Source organism: Xenopus laevis, chromosome 9_10L (assembly GCF_017654675.1).
Source record: "Xenopus laevis strain J_2021 chromosome 9_10L, Xenopus_laevis_v10.1, whole genome shotgun sequence".
NCBI lineage: Eukaryota > Metazoa > Chordata > Amphibia > Anura > Pipidae > Xenopus > Xenopus laevis.
The window spans coordinates 18,303,972-18,322,810 of record NC_054387.1 but is presented as its reverse complement, the minus strand read 5'-3'; the positions used below and the strand labels follow the sequence as shown (position 1 = coordinate 18,322,810).

The 18,839-nt window shown below is 44.7% G+C and overlaps 2 protein-coding genes across 4 annotated transcripts in view; one reads left to right on the top strand and one right to left on the bottom strand.

The window, feature by feature from the left end:
- Positions 1 to 18,839, top strand: part of LOC108701997 (traf2 and NCK-interacting protein kinase) — a 1,005,599-nt gene that overhangs the window by 826,662 nt on the left and 160,098 nt on the right. The window lies entirely within an intron of this gene.
- LOC108702047 (uridine-cytidine kinase-like 1) lies at positions 1,658 to 17,073 on the bottom strand. 3 transcript variants are annotated; one of them, XM_041577446.1, is made up of 16 exons: positions 16,935 to 16,982; positions 13,699 to 13,808; positions 12,966 to 13,132; positions 11,675 to 11,781; positions 11,330 to 11,500; positions 10,093 to 10,164; positions 9,770 to 9,959; positions 9,538 to 9,599; positions 8,236 to 8,252; positions 4,909 to 5,007; positions 3,314 to 3,407; positions 3,148 to 3,210; positions 2,927 to 3,049; positions 2,650 to 2,757; positions 2,409 to 2,565; positions 1,658 to 1,764 (listed from the first exon to the last, which is right to left on the bottom strand). In XM_041577446.1, exons 2-16 carry the CDS (start codon positions 13,761 to 13,763, stop codon positions 1,694 to 1,696), a joined length of 1,566 nt encoding a protein of 521 aa, XP_041433380.1. In that variant the 5' UTR covers positions 13,764 to 13,808; positions 16,935 to 16,982; the 3' UTR covers positions 1,658 to 1,693. The 3 variants fall into 3 exon arrangements, with proteins under 3 accessions (XP_041433380.1, XP_041433379.1, XP_018092543.1); XM_041577445.1 differs by lacking the exon at positions 8,236 to 8,252 and adding an exon at positions 5,749 to 5,768; XM_018237054.2 differs by lacking the exons at positions 8,236 to 8,252; positions 13,699 to 13,808 and adding an exon at positions 5,749 to 5,768 and having other exon boundaries at positions 16,935 to 17,073.

Below are 18,839 nucleotides of genomic sequence, written 5' to 3'. Positions count from 1 at the left end.
GAGAAGAGTTGGGCTAATTTTTAGGGATGCACCATGAGAAGACTTGTGCTCATTTTTAGGGATACACCATGAGAAGACTGTGGGTCAGTGCTAAGCTGTAGGGCTGTCCTATGAGATGACTTAGGCTAGGGTTTATGTATGAATGAGATGACTTGGGTTAAGACATAGGGATGCCCTGTGAAAAGAATTGGGCTAATATGCAGGGGTGTCCCATGAGAAGACTTAGGCTGGGGTGCATGTATGAATGAGAAGACCTAAGATATAGGGATATCCCATGAAAAGACTTGCTGGGGTTCAAACTACCCTAGCAACCATGTATTCATTTGAATAAGAGACTGTAATATAAATAGTAGAGGGCCTAAATAGAAAGATGAGCAATAAAAAGTGGCAATAACAAATACATTTGCCTTGTATTTGTTTTTTTTTAGATGGGGTCAGTGACCCCCATTTGAAAGCTGGAAATAGTCAGAAGAAGGCAAATAATTAAAAAAAACGTTAACAAATAAATCAAGCCCAGACCAGATGAAAAGTTTCAAATGTGAGCCATCCCTTCAAAAGACTGCCCTTCTCTATGGTACCCGGTGCTATAAGGAATATAAACTGCCCTAGAGTCCCAGGTAAGATGTAGTTTTGTTTGCATAATGCCTCCTATTGGTCCATATATTCCTCCCTACATCTTTACCTACTGCTCCATATTACCCTCCCTAAAACTCCATATAACCCCTCATACTGCTTCATATTACACCTCCTATTACACCATAAAACAGATCTGTGTGGATATTTATCAATTGTACTTTATTAAGAATATTTATTTAGTCGGATTGCCAAGATAACAGCGAGTCAGCAGGTAAAGCTTCCTTAAAGGAACAGTTCAGTGTAAAAATAAAAACTGGGTTAATAAAAAGGCTGTGCAAAATAAAAAATGTATCTAATATAGTTAGTTAGCCAAAACTGTAATGTATAAAGGCTGGAGTGATTGGATGTCTAACATAACAGGACACAACTTCCTGCTTTGCAGCTCACTTGGTTTCCACTGATTGGTTACCAGGCAGTAACCAATCAGTGACCTGAGGGGGGGGGCACATGGGTCATAACTGTTGCTTTTGAATCGGAGCTGAATGCCGAGGTTCAATTGCAAACTCACTGAACAGTTATGTTCCATGTGGCCCCCCTTCAAGTCGCTGACTAACTGAGTTATAGAGCTGAAAAGCAGGAAGTAGTGTTCTGGCTATTATGTTAGACATCCAGTCACTCCAGCTAACTAACTATATTAGAAACATTTTTTTATTTTGCACAGCCTATTTATTTACCCGGCTTTTATTTTACACTGAACTGTTCCGTTAAGATTTTCTTTTTATCGTAGTGTACAATTTGTCCATCAACAAAAATGACCATTTCAAGCGATATTGTCTAGTTGAAGCCAACTGTGGGTAGCTGCCTACTTGGCCCTGCAAACAATTGGACAATGGATACAATTCACAGTGACCGATGAAAATTTTCTGACCTACTGTAAATGATAGTTTCGTTTTCACACAAAAATTGGTCGAAAAATGTTAACGTGTATAGCCACTTTTAAATTGCAGAGAGGCAGGACAAGGCACCCCACCTTCCCATTGTTCCCAGCAGGGGCTCATTATTGGAATGGATTCTACTTTACAAATGGTCATTATGATTGCAAAATAAAGGAAATGCTTCATACTGGATCCTCGTCATCACTCCAGTCTGCAGGGGCATCTGTTCCAAAGTAACGATCCCCAAAATTACCTGTTGAGAGAGAAACTCCTTAGCAAGTGAAGAATAAAATGTCTGTTCCAAACAGTGTAGGAAGCCCAAGCCAGATGTGATGCTCTTGGTGCCCAACAGAAGGCTTAGTTGCCCCACTGCAGTAGCACTCAATATATTCGGCCAATGATAAAACTGACCTAACCAGTGGGAGACTTATCTGGAGCCTCTGACCAGTGGGAGATCCAGTCAGATCACAGGAAAGACAAATCCTACCTCTATGTTGATAAAATTCTTAAACGAGATTCTCCCACCCCAGTCATTCAAAGCTCTACCTTGAAGTATACATGGAAAGCAGTATGTAAGGGGAGCAATGTGCAAGTGGAGCAGTGCGGAAGTTGAATAGTGTGAAAGTGGAGCAGTGTGCATGGGGGGACGTGTTCCTTGTGCCTTGTGTTCCTAGTGAACATATACAAGCCCTTGATGAGTTGGGCTTAACACATAGCAAAGCTACAGGTATAGAAGAACAGGGTTGGAACAGTCATCTCTTAAAGCACCACATTTAACTAAGATAGTAGCCAGGCACCCCCTATTGCTTTTAGCTTGCCTACGGGGTCCCCAATTTCATAGGTGTTGCATTGAAGACATTAGGTGTCCCCCCTACAAGTTCAGGGGTACGCTTTTACCTATTCCAGGGATGATGCGGAACATGTTGTTGACTTTCTTATCCACAGCAGTAGTGAGGATTTGTACGCGGGGGAAGGCATAGGCCACAGAGTGCACCCCAAGCTCAGCCATGAGCAAAGACAGCAGAAAGATCTTCTCTTCTGGAACCTCATGGTCCTGTAAGGGTGACAAGTGGCTCATTATTTGGGCAGTGCCAACTAAATACCACACACATACATAATGTGCCCTTCAGGCACTCACCAGAAGCACTCGAATGGCCATCATAGCAGCTGCTCCTGTAGACACGGTGCAGTCCATCAGAATGACATGGTCTTCGCTGATATCCTTTGGCAGCCTCAAATAGTGCAGCTGGGGGGTGGTGCAGATGATTTGGGCATCAATATTGAAGGGGATAACATGGGTCTTACTTACTCCTCAACTCATTTATGTAACTTAGTTTCCCATCTTGCACTGTGACCCCACCCCACATATCTATTTACTTTCCCCTGCTGCCAAGATCCAGTGAAACTCTTCTCACCTCTGGCTCCCCAGTGCTGGGGTTGGTCTGGATGAGGATGGTTCCAATTCGAACATCTTTGCACACAGCTCTCAGTGCTGGCTCCATGGTCTCTCCGGCTCGCAGTATGGACACACCAGTAATCTGGGGGCCGAGGGCACGCGCTCAATATCTTCTGCAGCACACCAAGCACATGCACCCACATACATTCTCTTTTTTTCCCTCATCACACACGCACTTACCCGCTTGCCATCATACATGCGACCCTGGTAGTCATGCCCTTGAGGAGTCTGTACTGTACAACTCTGGGGAGCATGAGATGAAGTGTGAGAACACGTATGCAATCGACACAACCCCCAGTACATTGTACAAAGAGATAAAACACACAACCTTGTCCCCAACTCTTACCCTAAATGGTAGAAAAGATGAGGCGTATTCAATCAGAAGTCGCATGAGCCGTCGGGAGTAAAAGATGAACTCGTCTCGGCTCGTTTCTCTGTCCCTAACAATAGAGAGTTGTAGCATTGAACAGAGATGATCAGACTTAACCCAGTGAGAGCTGTGAAGATGTGGAATTCTGTCCCTGAATCAGTTGTACAGGCTGATAAATTAGATAGCTTTAAGAAGGGGTTGGATGGCTTTTTGCAAGTGAAGGAATACAGGGTTATGAGAGATCGCACATAGTACAAGTTGATCCAAGGACTATTCCGATTGCAATTTTGGAGTCAGGAAGGAATTTTTTCCCCCTCTGAGGCTTGAACTTGATGGACGTGTGTCTTTTTTCAACCTTACTTACTATGTAATATGTGCCCACTTCCTGACAGCACACAAGATAATTGGTGTGTTACATGTGTCCACAGGAAGTAAGTCGAACAATTACCCAGATGGGCTCTGTTATCATTGCACAGAAATTGTACATCTTTTCCATCAACCCCTGCCCTGGTGGAGCTTACACTCTAACCCCCATATGTAATAAAGGTCATTATGTCTGCCCAAGAGCAGTAACCTATAGCAACCAATAAGAGGTTTTTTTTTTTTTCTTAGAGAGGTGACCAGTAAAGGGCTTCCTGCTGATTGGTTGCTATTGTAAACTGCACCTGCATAAAGGTTGTGGGGCTCATTTATCAACACTGGGCAGATTTGCCCATAGGCAGTTACCCATAGCAACCAATCACTGATTAGCTTTGTAAAGCCAGCTGCAAGTAGAACAGTGAATGCAGCAATTTGATTGGTTGCCATGGGTTACTGACCATTGACACATTTGCCCAGTGTTGATAAATGACCCCTAGTGTCTTTTAATACATCCTACCTTATATGGTCCCTGTCAAACCTGAGTACCCAGAGGAAATATTTTCTTCCAATAGACAGCACTCCAATAGTATTAAAACCGTCTTTATTTGTAGGACAGCAGCACAGATGCAACGTTTCGAGCGGCACCCCACTCTTTGTCAAGCACAAAGAGTGGGGTGCCGCTCGAAACGTTGCATCTGTGCTGCTGTCCTACAAATAAAGACGGTTTTAATACTATTGGAGTGCTGTCTATTGGAAGAAAATATCTGTATGGTGGAGAACCTTTGTGAACAGGTCTCTGGACGTGCACCCAAGAACCAATTGGCCGAAGTAACAGGTGCGGTTTAATTGTATTTACTACCCAGAGGAAATATACATAGACACAGAGATAACATAAATCTCCTGGCAAATAGTGGCCTGGCTGGCATCAAACCTAAGGCTCCAGTGCTGCTGCAGGGCACTAATGCTATTGTGCTACCCTACTGGGCTACATGAAGAAGGGACAATATACATTTTCACATGAATCAATATTTAAGTAATATTTTCCATGAAACAGAATGCTAACAATGTTTTTATGGATGAAGATCATAATGAGACAACATCACTAAAAGTAGACCTCGCATTAGTAAAGTATGGGCATTCCTGCTCTAAACGCTGCAATGCCTATCAAGCAAGGCACTCACCTTGGATTTTACACTGGAGAAAACTCCTACCTGATTATTGTGTGCATGACACGGACTTGGGGGGTCTCTTTCAGGACACTCAGAGTCCGGGGCAAGGGCTGGGACTGATGGGCAGATGCCAGAGCAGCCCTAGGGTAAGAAAGACCAAGAGGGAAAGTCACACGAGCAGATGAGCATAAACAGGATACTTGTTAGTGTCACACAAGCAGTCACACCATGTTAGTACAAGATGATCACTACAAACCAAGCAGGTTGCTGTATTATTGAAGTTCCCAGACAAACCTGAGTCTTTCCTTTACTTACCTACCAAACAAACCCCCTAGGATCCACTTCCTGATCAAACTAACCAATCTAACTAGCCTAACTTCCTCTCCTAGGTTCCATTCAATCAGAGTGCTCACTGGTTCTACTAACCAGCCAGAATATAAACCCCCCCCCCCTTTCCCCCACCAGACTGCTTACAGGTCCTACTAACCAGCCAGACTATAACTACTACCCCCACACAACCAGACTGCTTACAGGTCCTACTAACCAGCCAGACTATAACTACTACCCCCACACAACCAGACTGCTTACAGGTCCTACTAACCAGCTAGAATTGCCTGTGTCTCTTTTACCTGCTCCACCAGGACCCGCCTAACCAGACTATTCAATTGCCCTACAAACCACTCAGACTATAACTGCTACCCCCACGTCACCCAATCAGACTCCTCACTGGTCCTACTCTGGTGCACCACAGTGTAAGAAATTCCCACTATGCAATGAAGGCCTCACACACCCAATCAAGGGACCCAATCAAGGGAAGGTCACGGCTAAATTAGCACAAACATGTCAGGCTGTAGCCACACACAAGATAAACACAAGTCTCACATGTCCCAACGGAGTTTCCTCTGTCCAGGAAAATGATGGAGGGGTGAGTCACGTTACATATAGCGGGGGAAAGGGAAGAGACAGAATGAGCCAATGGTAACACAAAAGGGGCAGAGGGAAATGGAGGCTTGGAGAATCAAGGTGGCCATACACAGGCCGATAAAAGCTGCTGAATCGGAAGGCTAATAATCCTGTCGGATCGCGGACCACATCTGTTCGTTGATGTGGCCCCCTGATCTGACCGCCCGTATAGCTGTTGTTATGATCCGATCGTTGGGCCCTAGGGCCCGTAGTTCATATAAGCTCAATATCGTCTACCTCAAGGTGGGCATATCGGGGAGAGATCTGCTAGTTTGGTGATCTCTCTATGTATGGCCACCTTCAGTGATAGAGACCAAGGATAAAGAGATTAGGAGGTTGGACTGGAGTTATCAGGGACAGAGATAGGAGCACAGGTTAAAAATAGAGGTGGGGATATCAGAGATAAAGAGAGGAATGGTATACGGGAGAGTGATTGGGTTGTCAGAGATTTTGGACCTGGGTATAGGGATAGACAAGGTGGAAGGATGACTAATAGATCTAGAAGTGGTGGCGGAGTTGGAGGAAGAGAAGACAACAGGGCTATTAGGCTCAAAACATGGCTACAAGAAAGAGAGATGGAGAAGGGGCTATAAGGATGAGAGATGCACATGGGCTATTAGGCAAAGAGATGAAGACGGTGCTTTAAGAAAGAAAGATGGAGACGGGATGTAATGAAGACAGGGCTAGTAGGCAGAGAGATGGAGACAGGCCTATGAGCAAGAGAGATGGAGATTAGGCTATTTGGAAGAGGGTTGGAGATTGGGTTTATAACCACTTCCCCATATCCATATGGAGAGGGGGGAGTGGTTAAAAAGAACAGTGAGAGTGGGGTGTTGGTGGGTTAACGATATGGGAGGAAAGTGGGAAGAGAGGTATTAGAATAACATGTAAGGTGCAACAATCCCCATTACTGACAACGAGGAAGGAATAGGAGAACACAGACCCACTTGGAGAGATACACTCTCTATACAACTGTGGGGGCGACTGTATCAGACCCAAAACAGCAGCTTGGGGAGCAGTGTCCGACTGAATGTTTCACTGGGGAGGGGCTTCCTGTTTGACATGCGGGGGCGATAGGAAACAGTGGGCAGTTTCCTGCATTCAACCACAGCTATGTATGACCCAGAGAGGAAAATTAACCTCTGCCCGACCAGAGCAGCAAGTGTGTATGTGTGTGTGTATCAGGTACACACTTAAGTGGGGCAATAAGATGCAATCAAATAAATGATGGCAAAAAATTTTTTATCTGGTCATTGTAACATTCTATAAGTGTCTTGCTACCCGATCAGCTCTGTGTTGGAAAGCTCAGTACTACCCCAGATAGTACAGCAAGGTGGAGACAGCAAAGCAAGGTTGAGACAGTAGGGCATGAGGGAGACAAAGGGCAAGGAGGAGACAGCTGGGCAAGATGGAGACAGTAGGGCATGGTGGAGACAGCAGGGAAAGGTGGAGATAGCAGGGCAAGATGGAAACAAAAGAACAAGATGGGGACAGTTGGGCATGGTGGAGACAAAACGGTAAAATGGAGTAGAGCAAGGTGGAGACAAGTGCAATATTCCTTAAAGGACCAGTAACATCAAAAAGTTTTTTTAAAAATCATTTAATATACAACGGAAAAAAAAAAACACCAAGCCAAATTAAACTTTAAAATAGCAGTCTTTATTAAGGAATAACTTCCCGAAACTCCGCTGCTGCTCCTCTTCAAAAAGCGATCGGGCGATCCATCATGCGGCACTCGGTTTCTCCTCCCTGCCTTCCTTATAGGAGATAGCCAGGGAGGAGAAATCAAGCACCGCACGATGTACCGTCGCCCTGTCGCCTTTTTTGAAGAGTAGAAGAAGCGGAGCTTCGGTAGGTTATTTCTTAATAAAGGCTTTGCAATGTTAAAGTTTCATTTGTCTTGGTGTTTTTTCTTCTATGCTTACTAACAAATTTTTTTTTAAAAAAATTGATGTTACTGGTCTGGAGTTGAATTTCCCCTAACCCACCCTTTTGAACACTACTTCCCAAGACAGCTGACAATCAGACAGGAAAAAGTGAGATAATTTAAGAGTGCTGTCCTATATACATGTTCTGGATGTAAATCCAACAGGAGCAGATGTCGGACGGAGGTTCCCCCTGTTCCTGAACCACACAAAAAGTGAGAAAAGCAAAGAGAAGAGCATGGAAATGATAAAGGGAGCAGATCCATAGCCAAGAAGATAAGGCTCAGTCTCCTCGGAAAACCTGTACTTCACTCTCCTAACAGCACAGAGGCACAGAGAAGATTCCTAGTCACCAAGAGCTTTGGGTCTTTAGAATTCCTGGCTGGGGACACCTGTGCTACTGAGGATTCCCCTCTGGTATTGGGATTCAATGTTGGAGGAGGGTTCACAGCAGAAGTCACTGGGAAAGGTAATGTCTTACCTGACACTCAGCTCCCTCTGCAGCAATTGGGACAGACAGAGGCAGTGTGAGCAATCGAAGCTATACATATACGTATATATTTATATATAGAAATAGTCAGTGTAAATGAAGAAGCGGCATTCGGGATCCAATTGCAAAACAGTGTATACGAAAATTCACATCACAATTGCGATGTTTCGGGCACAATGTCTGCCCTTTATCAAGCTATATAAGGGCAGACATTTGTGCTCGAAACGTCGCAATTGTGATGTGAATTTTCTAATACACTTTTTTTGCAATTGGATCCTGAGTGCCGCTTCTTCATTTACACTGACTGTTTCTACAAGTATGGGGGTGATGCGGCATCCCTAATGAGGCAGAGCACCAGGACATACACACACACACACACACACTGTGCTGAACTGTATAGGGCAGAGGGGGACACAGCTCTCTATAGGGCATCATGTGCTGAACTCCTTAGGGCATCCTGTGCTGAACTCTATAGGGCATCCTGTACTAAACTCTATAGGGCATCCTGTGCTAAACTCTATAGGGCATTCTGTGCTGAACTCTATAGGGCATTTTGTGCTGAACTCTATAGGTCATTCTGTTCTAAACTCTATAGGGCATCCTGTGCTAAACTCTATAGGGCATTCTGTGCTGAACTCTATAGGGCATTTTGTGCTGAACTCTATAGGTCATTCTGTTCTAAACTCTATAGGGCATCCTGTGCTAAATTATATAGGGCATCCTGTGCTAAACTATATAGGGCATCCTGTGCTAAACTCTATAGGGCATCCTGTGCTAAACTCTATAGGGCATCCTGTGCTAAACTCTATAGGGCATCCTGTGCTAAACTCTATAGGGAATCCTGTGCTAAACTCTATAGGGAATCCTGCGCTAAACTCTATAGGGCATCCTGTGCTAAACTCTATAGGGCATCCTGTGCTAAACTCTATAGGACATTCTGTGCTGAAGCACAGCTCACTATGTTGCGCATCTATAAATGTTGCAAATCTAAAAAAAAAAACAGCATTTGAGGGTACGGGGACATGGCTCATTATTTGACAGAACACACAAACTCTGTCATGTACAATATAGGGCAATTAAGGGAGTGGATCACTATACGACAGAGTATAATGAATGCTATTAGACAGTCAGGGCTGGGCACAAAGAAGCATGTAGGATAGATTAACCCTGTATAATAAGGAAAGGACTAGAGTGGCCCTTGGGTAAGTGTGATCAATATATCCTGGCATTACCCTGTGTATCTGTAATACCCCTCCCCAACAGCAGAAAGGAAAGTTCTACCCCAGCACTTACCTCCTCCAGCTGGCTGTGCACATGTTGCACTATCAGGTCAATCGCCACTGTATTTCCACTCCCTGAATTGAGGCAAAGATAAAAAGGGGCACCAAAAGAAAATCACAGAAGGGTTGACACACTAGAGGAGGGGGATTATTAGGGTTGGTAAGGGATGGGGCAATCTATCTGTATATTTTCATTCCCCAGTCCATAGATATATAGAGCCTACACTTGCCCCCTAGTCACGTACCTCTGGGAACCACAATATCTGCCAGACGCATGGTCGGCTGTATGAACTGGTCGAAGGCAGGCTTGACGAACGCATGGTACTGCTTAAGCACCCCCTCAATCTCTCGTCCCCTCTCTGAGATGTCTCTGCGCAACCGACGCACCAATCGGATGTCAGAGTCAGTGTCTACAAAGATCTTCATGTCCAGCAACTGTGGGACAGACAAGAACCCTCACCGAAACAGCCTCAAGCCTTATGGGAAGGCAGTTACCAGTCACATGATGGCAAATGTATTTCCTGCAAAGGCCTGGCTGTGCCAATCCAATTGCACGTTAGCTCCTTACCTTCAGAAGCTCTGTATGTGCAAATGCCATGATGCCTTCAAATATGATTACGTTGGCTCCATACAAGGTTTTCTGGATAAGAAGAACCGTTTTGGTTATATGCTCAAGCAACACTGCTCCTGCACTACTTTATCATCTGTATTAAAGGATAACTAAACCCTAAAAAACAAATATGGCTAGAAATGCTGTATTTTATATACTGTACTTACAGCACCAGCCTAAAGTTTCAGATACTCTATAATCTTGGATTTTGTTACTAGTGCAGTGGCTCTGCACATGCTAAGTGAGCTCTGGGCAGCTGGTGGGAAGTTAAGCTTATTATTTAGTCATCGCAAGTCATCAAGCAGAAAATGAGGTTCACATGGCATAGAAACTGATGCTACATGACTGACTATTAAGTCTGATGAAGGCTGCACTGATTTATATGCTGCCATGTAATGTAAATCTGAATGTATTACTCAGACTTCTATTATGACAGTTATATTGTATATATACAGAACCCTAAAACAAATATGCAGTCTTTGTAGCTTCTTTGCTAAGCTTTAGTTCTTCTGGTTACTTGCAGCCGACTCCCAGCTGCATGTTAAAGGAACAGTAACATCAAAAGATTAAAGTGTTTTGAAGTAATGAAAACATAATGTAATGTTGCACTGCACTGGTACAACCTGTGTATTTGCTTTAGATACTCTACAATAGTTTATATAAACTAGCTGCAGTGTACCCATGGGGGCAACCATTTAAAGCTGAAAAAGGAGAAAAGGCACAGGATACGCAGCATATAACAGATAAGCTCTGTCGTATACAATGGAATTCTTCAGAATGTGTATCCTGTGCCGTTTCTCCTTTTTCAGCTTTGAATGGCTGCCCCCATGGCTACACAGCAGCTTGTTTATATAAACTATAGAGTTTCTGAAGCGAACTCACCAGTTTTACCAGTTCAGGGCAACAGTACATTATATTGTCATTCCAGTAAAACACTTTAATTTTTTGGTGTTACTGTTCCTTTAAACGTAGAAATCTCTTTGCAAGCATGCCCGTCTCACAGCTTTTCCCTTCCCAGGCAACCCTACCTCAAAACTGCACCCTTCCTAGGAACTCACACCTCAAACTGCCCCTTTCCAGCCACTTCTACCTCTCTGCTGCCCTTTCCCAGGTACTCCCACCTCTTTGCTTTCCCCTTTCCAGGCACTCCCACCTCTCAGCTGCCCCACCATATGCTACTTCTTATTACACTTACCCACTCTTTATGGCGGCTGTGGGTAGTGAAGTCATAGGTGGGGATCTTCACGCTCTTCCCTTGTTTGAGTTTCCAAAGGGTACTAATGATCAGCTCAAAGTCAAAAGCATCGGGGTGGTCAAAGTCAAATTCATTCCTGGCTGCTTGTGCCTGCTGCTCCTGAGTCAGCACCTACAGGATTAGGGACACAGACCACCTCATTACCCAATATATAGTCTGAGTAGCACTGTACTGACGCTTCCCATAATGCTGTGCTGAAAGAAGTGCTGAAAGCCTTGCATTGGCAGAGAATGGTGAATGTATAGTATTTACTCAGCAGGGCCAGGATATGGGGTTGGTACTTACCTTATAAAAAGCATCCATGGACAAGAGAACAACCCAGGGCACATCCAGTGCTTCAATAATCATTCTGGCAACTGTGGTCTTTCCCGAGGCGCTTCCTCCACCCAGCCCTGAAAGGGAACCACAGGGAGGGGGAAACAGGGAAGGGATGTTGGGGAGAACAGAAAGCAATGAGAGTAATGCCATGGGCCATGTTATCCTCTCCTAACAGACTTACTGTCTGCTTACATCATATCATCCTCTCCTAACACACTTCCTGTCTGCTTACATCATATCATCCTCTCCTAATACACTTCCTGTCTGCTTACATCATATCATCCTCTCCTAACACACTTCCTGTCTGTTTGCACCATATGATTTCTTCTAACATACTTCCTCTTTGCTTGCACCGTATCATCCAGTCCTAACACACGTATACCTGCTTGTACAGGTATGGGACCTGTTCTCCAGATCTGGATAAGGGATCTTTCTGTAATTTGGATCTTCATACCTTAAGTCTACCAGGAAATCCTTTAAACATTAAATAAACCCAATAGGCTGGTTTTGCTTCGACTAAGGGTTAATTATATCTTAGTTGGGATCAAGAACAAGGTACTGTTGTATTATTACAGAGAAAAAGGGAATCAGTTTTACATTTTTTAATCATTTGGATAAAATGGAGTCTATGGGAGACGGCCTTTCCGTAATTTGGAGCTTTCTGGATAACGGGTTTCAGGATAATGGATCCCACACCTGTACTATGTTATCCTCTCCTAACACAAAATCTGCTGTTTGTACTATATTATCCGAAAACATTTCTTGTCTGCTTGCACTATATTGATATGATCTCTTCTAACACACATCCTCTTTGCTTGCACTATATCATCCATTCCTAACACACTTATACCTGCTTGTACTATGTTATCTTCTCCTGACACAAAACCTGCTGTTTGCACTATATTATCCTAATACACTTCTTGTCTGCTTGCACTATATTATTCTATCCTAATACACTTCCAGCCTGCTTGCACTATGCAATATTATCCAAACACACTTAATGTATGATTGGCAGAATGGGAGGAGCCAAATAAACTTGGCTGACAAAGTACATGGAAGGAGGAACTAAAAATTTGAGTTGGCATTTGAGTTTAATAAGGCATGGAGATCAAAGGGTGGGCAGGGCTATACTGGAGGGTGGGACTAAGCAGGAAACTTATGGAATAATCGGGTTATTGTTACATTGTCTGTTTGGTGGGAGGTGCTACTCCAAACTGTGGCTGCCAGGGACCTAACTTATTTGCCCCCCAGGTCTCACCGATAACAAATGCCTCCTTGGACTGTGTGCCATGCTCATTGTACCAGGGTGGGCGGCCAGCAGTGTAGATAGTCCTCTTGCTGGTTCGCAGGAGAGGGGGTTCTGATTTACACTGGCTGGTGGTGCGTCTCCGAGGCGAGTGTCCAGTAGCAACTGAAGGGAGCAGGCTGTAGCAGAGGAAAATGTTAAGTCTTTAACGAGAAGAGCTGAGACAGATAATAGGAAAAGTGCTGATTACACCCACCTCAGGGGTTACACTTGAGCCAATATCAGCTCTCTAGTTTAACTGCTATAAGGAACTCTCTGCAGGGCAAAGAGCTTATATTCCATAGAGGAATGGCAGAAAGCAGGGAAAAGTAGTTGCTGTTATATACACACTGGCACAGAAAGGGTGCAAAGGCAGCTGGGTAACTGAATACAAATACAAATACTGGGAGAAAAAGAGATGCCTGGTGCACACAGGTGGAGGCCATGCCACCTCCCAATAGTAACTCCAATAGAAAAATTCCAATGGCACACAGGTCTGATGAAAGCCTCAAGTGTTTATTGCAGAGTGCACTGCATCATCAGTGCCATTTTAATTTTTCTATTGGAGCTGGGTAACTGACACAAACGTAGAAAAGTCCCACTAGGGAGCCTCTAGGTCCACACAGCACAGCATTAGGGCTAAAGCAAGGATTACACTGGCCTTCTGGGCTCAGGAGAGGTAAGTGACTACCACATAGCTACTCACCTACTGTGTCTGCCAAGTTCCCAGCACCCTGCCACCCCAGCACACGGGCACACAGGCAGGCTCATCCTCAGCAGTCTGTCCACCCCTCACCCTGGGGTTATGTTCCAGGTCTGATATTAATAGAACCCACAGAATAAAAATGGAAACATGTCCCGTGTGCACATACACACACGCCAATCACAGAGATCACACCTTGCCCGTAACAACTGTTAGTGTATCACCACTGTGCACACTCACACCTCTTCTCTGTATGTTCTTACAGGGCACACATGTCCCTTCATACACACATTGGGCACAAACCCTCGCATGTCAGATCCCTGGATCACACTTACTAGGCACAAATACACATACTTTATATTCCTGGATACACTTAAAGGGCACAAATACACATGTCAGATCCCCGACTACACTCAGTGGGCACAAACACACTTTAGATTCCTGGATACACTCACTGGGCACAAATACACACACTTTAGATTGCTGGATACACTCACAAAGCACAAATACACAAGTGAGTTCCCTGGATACACTCACAAGGCACAAAAAGACTCACTGGGCACAAACACACAGGACAGATCCAGTCTCAGGGCACAAATATACATGTCAAATGCTTAAATACACTCTCTGGGAACAACACACGTCAGATCCCTGGATACACTTACTGGGCACAAACCCATGTCAGATTCTTGGATACACTCACAGGGCACAAACACACACACCAGTTTACTGGATACACTCACTGGGCACAAACCCATGTCAGATTCCTTAAAACAATGAGGGCACAAATACACAGGATCCCTGGATCCAGACCCCTGGATACATTCAATGGGCACAAACACACACACATGCATCAGCTCCCTGTATACACTAATAGGGCAGAAAAACACACGTCAGAAATATAGGTTGGATCTCTGAATACACTCACTGGACACAACACACACATTTCAGATTCCTGGATACACTCACTGGGCACAAACACATGTCAGATTCCTTGATACAATCAGAGGGCATAAATACACAGGAGAGACCCCTGAATACACTCAGTGGGCACAAACACATGTCAGATTCCTGGATACAATCACTGGGCACACACACGTCAGATTCCTTGATACACTCACAGGGCACAAATACACAGGAGAGACCCCTGCATACACTCAATGGGCACAAACGCACACACATGCGTCACATCACTGTATACACTCACCGGGCACAAAAACACAGGTCACAAATATACGTTTGATCCCTGAATCCAATCACTGGGCACAACACACACATTTCAGATTCATGAATACACTCACTGGGCACAAACAAGTCAGATTCCTTGAACACTCACAGGGCACAAATACACAGGAGAGACCCCTGAATACACTCACTGGGCATAACACACACATCAGATTCAGGAATACACTCACCAGGCACAGATACACACGTCAGAACCCTGGATAGACTCACTGGGCACTGGGCACACACGTGCCAGATTCTTTGATACACTCACAGGGCACAAACACACGTCAGATCCCTGGATACACTTATTGAGCACAATTAAACGTCAGATCCCTGGATACACGTATTGAGCACAAATACATATGTCAGAACCCTGGATACACGTATTGAGCACAAATACACATGTAAGATCCCTGGATACACTTATTGAGCACTTATAAACACAGCTGATCTGTGGAGACAAAAGGCTATATACAGGTATGTGGCTATATAAACAATGGGTTTTATACAAATATATGTCTATATACACAGTACATACAGGTAATGGGTAAGATATACAGGGTCTATAAAAAGTATTCACCCCCTGGATATTTTAATGGCTCATTTCAATGGAACCTGGGTTCACAGTGGATTTAATTGTAAGAGAAATCGATTGTTTTGTGTGCCAGTGAGTCAGATCTCTGTGAAATGAGTATTAACCTGGTATAAGTATTTACTGCCAGGGTGCATGGAAATTGGGAGGAGCTTATTGGACTTAGATGTGGACTCTGACTGGGCTATTCCAGTACCTAACACTGTTGAGTTTAAGATGCGGACTTTCTGTGGCACCTTATAGCAGCCCCTCTGCCATTTGCCAGAACCCACAGATTGCCAGTCCGGGCCTTGTCTCCTCCTTGCACTCTCACTCACTTTTGGTGGCCTCCCTCTCTCAACTCTTCTTCTTACATGCTCACACAATATTGGTGGCCTCCCTCACTAGTCTCCTTCTTACACACTCACTCACTTTTGGTAGCCTCATTCTATAGTCTTTCTTTCAGTCACTTTTCGCAGCTTTGCTCAATAGTCTCCTTCTTACAAATGCAAATGCAATAGTCTGCTCTTTGCACACTCACTCACTTTGGTGGCATCCATCGATAGTCTCCTCCTTACGCCCTCACTCACTTTTGGCAGCTTCCCACAATAGTCTCCTTCTTTCACCCTCACTCACTATTAGTGGCCTCCCTTGCTTGTCTCCTTGCATTTTCACTCAATCTTGGTGGTCAGCTTGTCGTTACATCAGTCCCAGGCTTTTCCCATTGCCTTATTACTGGTGTCCCTGTAGTGCAAGGCATATTCAGTAGAAAGTGTCTTGTATTCGTGCCTTGACTAGTCCTTTTTTATTGAGTTGCTGGGAGTGTTCTTTTCCCACATGGTGTAGATTATGCCCTATACTGACTCACTGGGAGTTGTACCTTCCATACATCGACCCATTCATTCCACTCACTGTACATAAATGAGTATTGCTTTGTGACAGTGATGAACAGAAATCAACTCTTTCATGTCAGATGCCCAATGAAATGCTCTCAGATCCCAGCCAATAAAGCATAGGCAGTTAAGTGAGTGCCATACAGATAATTAGGGTCAGATATATTTGTGATATGTAGATTTCGGGTTCAGGTTTAGTATGATATATGGCTGAATCCCAAATTTATGGGTTTGGAGCATCCCTAGTAGCTAGAGGTTGGGGTGCATAGAGGTAGGTGAGTGAATACAACAGTGGATGTATATGTAAGTACTAGGGGTATCATTTTGCAGGTAGGTGGGTAAATACAGGGAGTTCAGGACATATACAAGTAGCCTGGTGGGTCAGAGTTCTATACAGGTAATTGTACAAATACAGAAATTCATGGACAGGTAGGTGGATGTACAGGCTTATACACGTACTGATGCCGATAGAGAGAGCCACTTGCCGTTACCAAGGTAACAAGCACCCAGAGTAACCAAGTTCCCATTGAGATTCCCCGCCCCCTCACCTCTCGGAGCTCGAAGCCTCCCCTCCTGTTCGCCCCAAACCCAGCTCCGCCATATTCTCGGCTGGTCACGTGGGACGCCGCAAGGTATTTCGGGAGACTTAGTTCAGCGGATTCTCTTTTCTCCCCCGCACATAATCACAACAAACTACATTTTCCAGCATCCATCGCGCCACGGTCCTATGGCATTTTGGGTAGTTGTATTCGTCACCATGGTGACGAAACCCTAGCCAAAAATAAACTAAAAACTGCACGCAAAGGCTTTGTTGGTGACTAATCCTATTCTTGGTTACCGGGCAGATTGTACTCTGTGTAGTACTGGTGCCTAGTCAAGATAATGGGCTGAGCGGTTTCCATGGTCTGGACTCCTGGTTTCACTGTACAGGGCACAATGAGATTTCTTAGAATTCCGTGCTTTCTGTTTTGTGGAACAGTTTGGGGAAGGCCATTTCCTGTTTCAGCACAATAATGCCCCCCCCCATACACAGAGCCAGAATGAGTTTTTTCAGATAGGAAGAAACTGACTATACAGATTCCTGTACTCGAACCAGCATCGGACTGGGGGGCCCAGGGCCCACCACAACCGCCCTGGAACTAGGGTTGCCACCTGGCTGGTATTTTACTGGCCTGGCCGGTTAAAATGATGCTCGATGCCAATGTTATTAATAGGAAAAAAAAGAATATAGGAAGGCCGGTATTTTTTTTCCAGAAAAGTTGGACCCCCACCCCAACTGCAAAGCTTGCTCCGCCCCCCCACTCCTACCTTCTTTTCGGCGTCACGCCGGGGGTACGGATGCAACCTGACCGGTATTTTACCAGCCTGGCTGGTAAAAATGATGGTTGATCCCAATGTTATTAATATGGAAAAAAGATAAATATATAAGAAGGTCAGTATTTTTTTCCAGAAAAGGTGGCAACCCTAGCCAGGGGGCCAAGAATGGAGGTCGGAAGCAGCTCTGTTGTGCAGTGGCGTAACTATAAAACAGTAGAATAGAAATACACTGGCACTCAAGGCAACTGAAATGCAGGGTTACCCCCTTGTCAAGCAAAGGGGTTTCGCCCGAAACGTTGCACATTCGCACAAAATAAATAGCAATGGGTAACCCTGCATTTCAGTTGCCTTGAGTGCCAGTGTATTTCTGTTCTACCGATATATTGGGGGTTGCCGTCCTCCCTACATTGTGCACCAGGCATTCTCGCAATAAAGAGTTTTAAGAGTGTGCTCTGCCTCACCTTCTTCTACGTAACTATAAAACAGCTGGAGCAAAATCTCCCTGCTCACGGTTTGCTGCCGCCAAGATTGGTGCAAGTCATCGAGTGGAAAGGTAGGAGAGGTCAGCATGTGTGGGTCTAACTGGTCCACCTGAAGATGTTTTTGGTGAGTTGTAGTTATGCCACTGCTGCTGCAGCAACAGCTTCATGCAGGAGAGGGTCTGGGCCGGTTGGGCCCACAGGCTTTTTTTCCCAGTGTCCCGTCGGTCTAGTCTGACCCTAATTGGAACTAGGGTTGCCACCTTTTCTTGAAAAAATACCGGCCTTCCTATAATTTTACGCAGTCCCCCTATTTAAAACATTGACATCAAGCTTAATATTTATCGGCCAGGCGGATAAAATACCGGCAGGTGGCAACCCTAATTGGAACCCCCAACTTTGAGCCAGGCCTAATCTAAAAAAAAATCAGTGCCCAACCTCACTAATGCTTGAAGTTGAATGAAAGCAACAATGTTTCAACATCTAGTGGGAAACTTCTAGAAGAGTAGGGGCAGTTATAGCAGCAAAGAAAAAGGCAACTGCACATTAGTCCCCTTGGTTTGGGAATGAGATATTGGACTGCCATTCAATCTTACCAGTCAGATCGCAGTATTCCACAGGGTTCAACCAACTGTAACCAAACATTGTGTTATCATA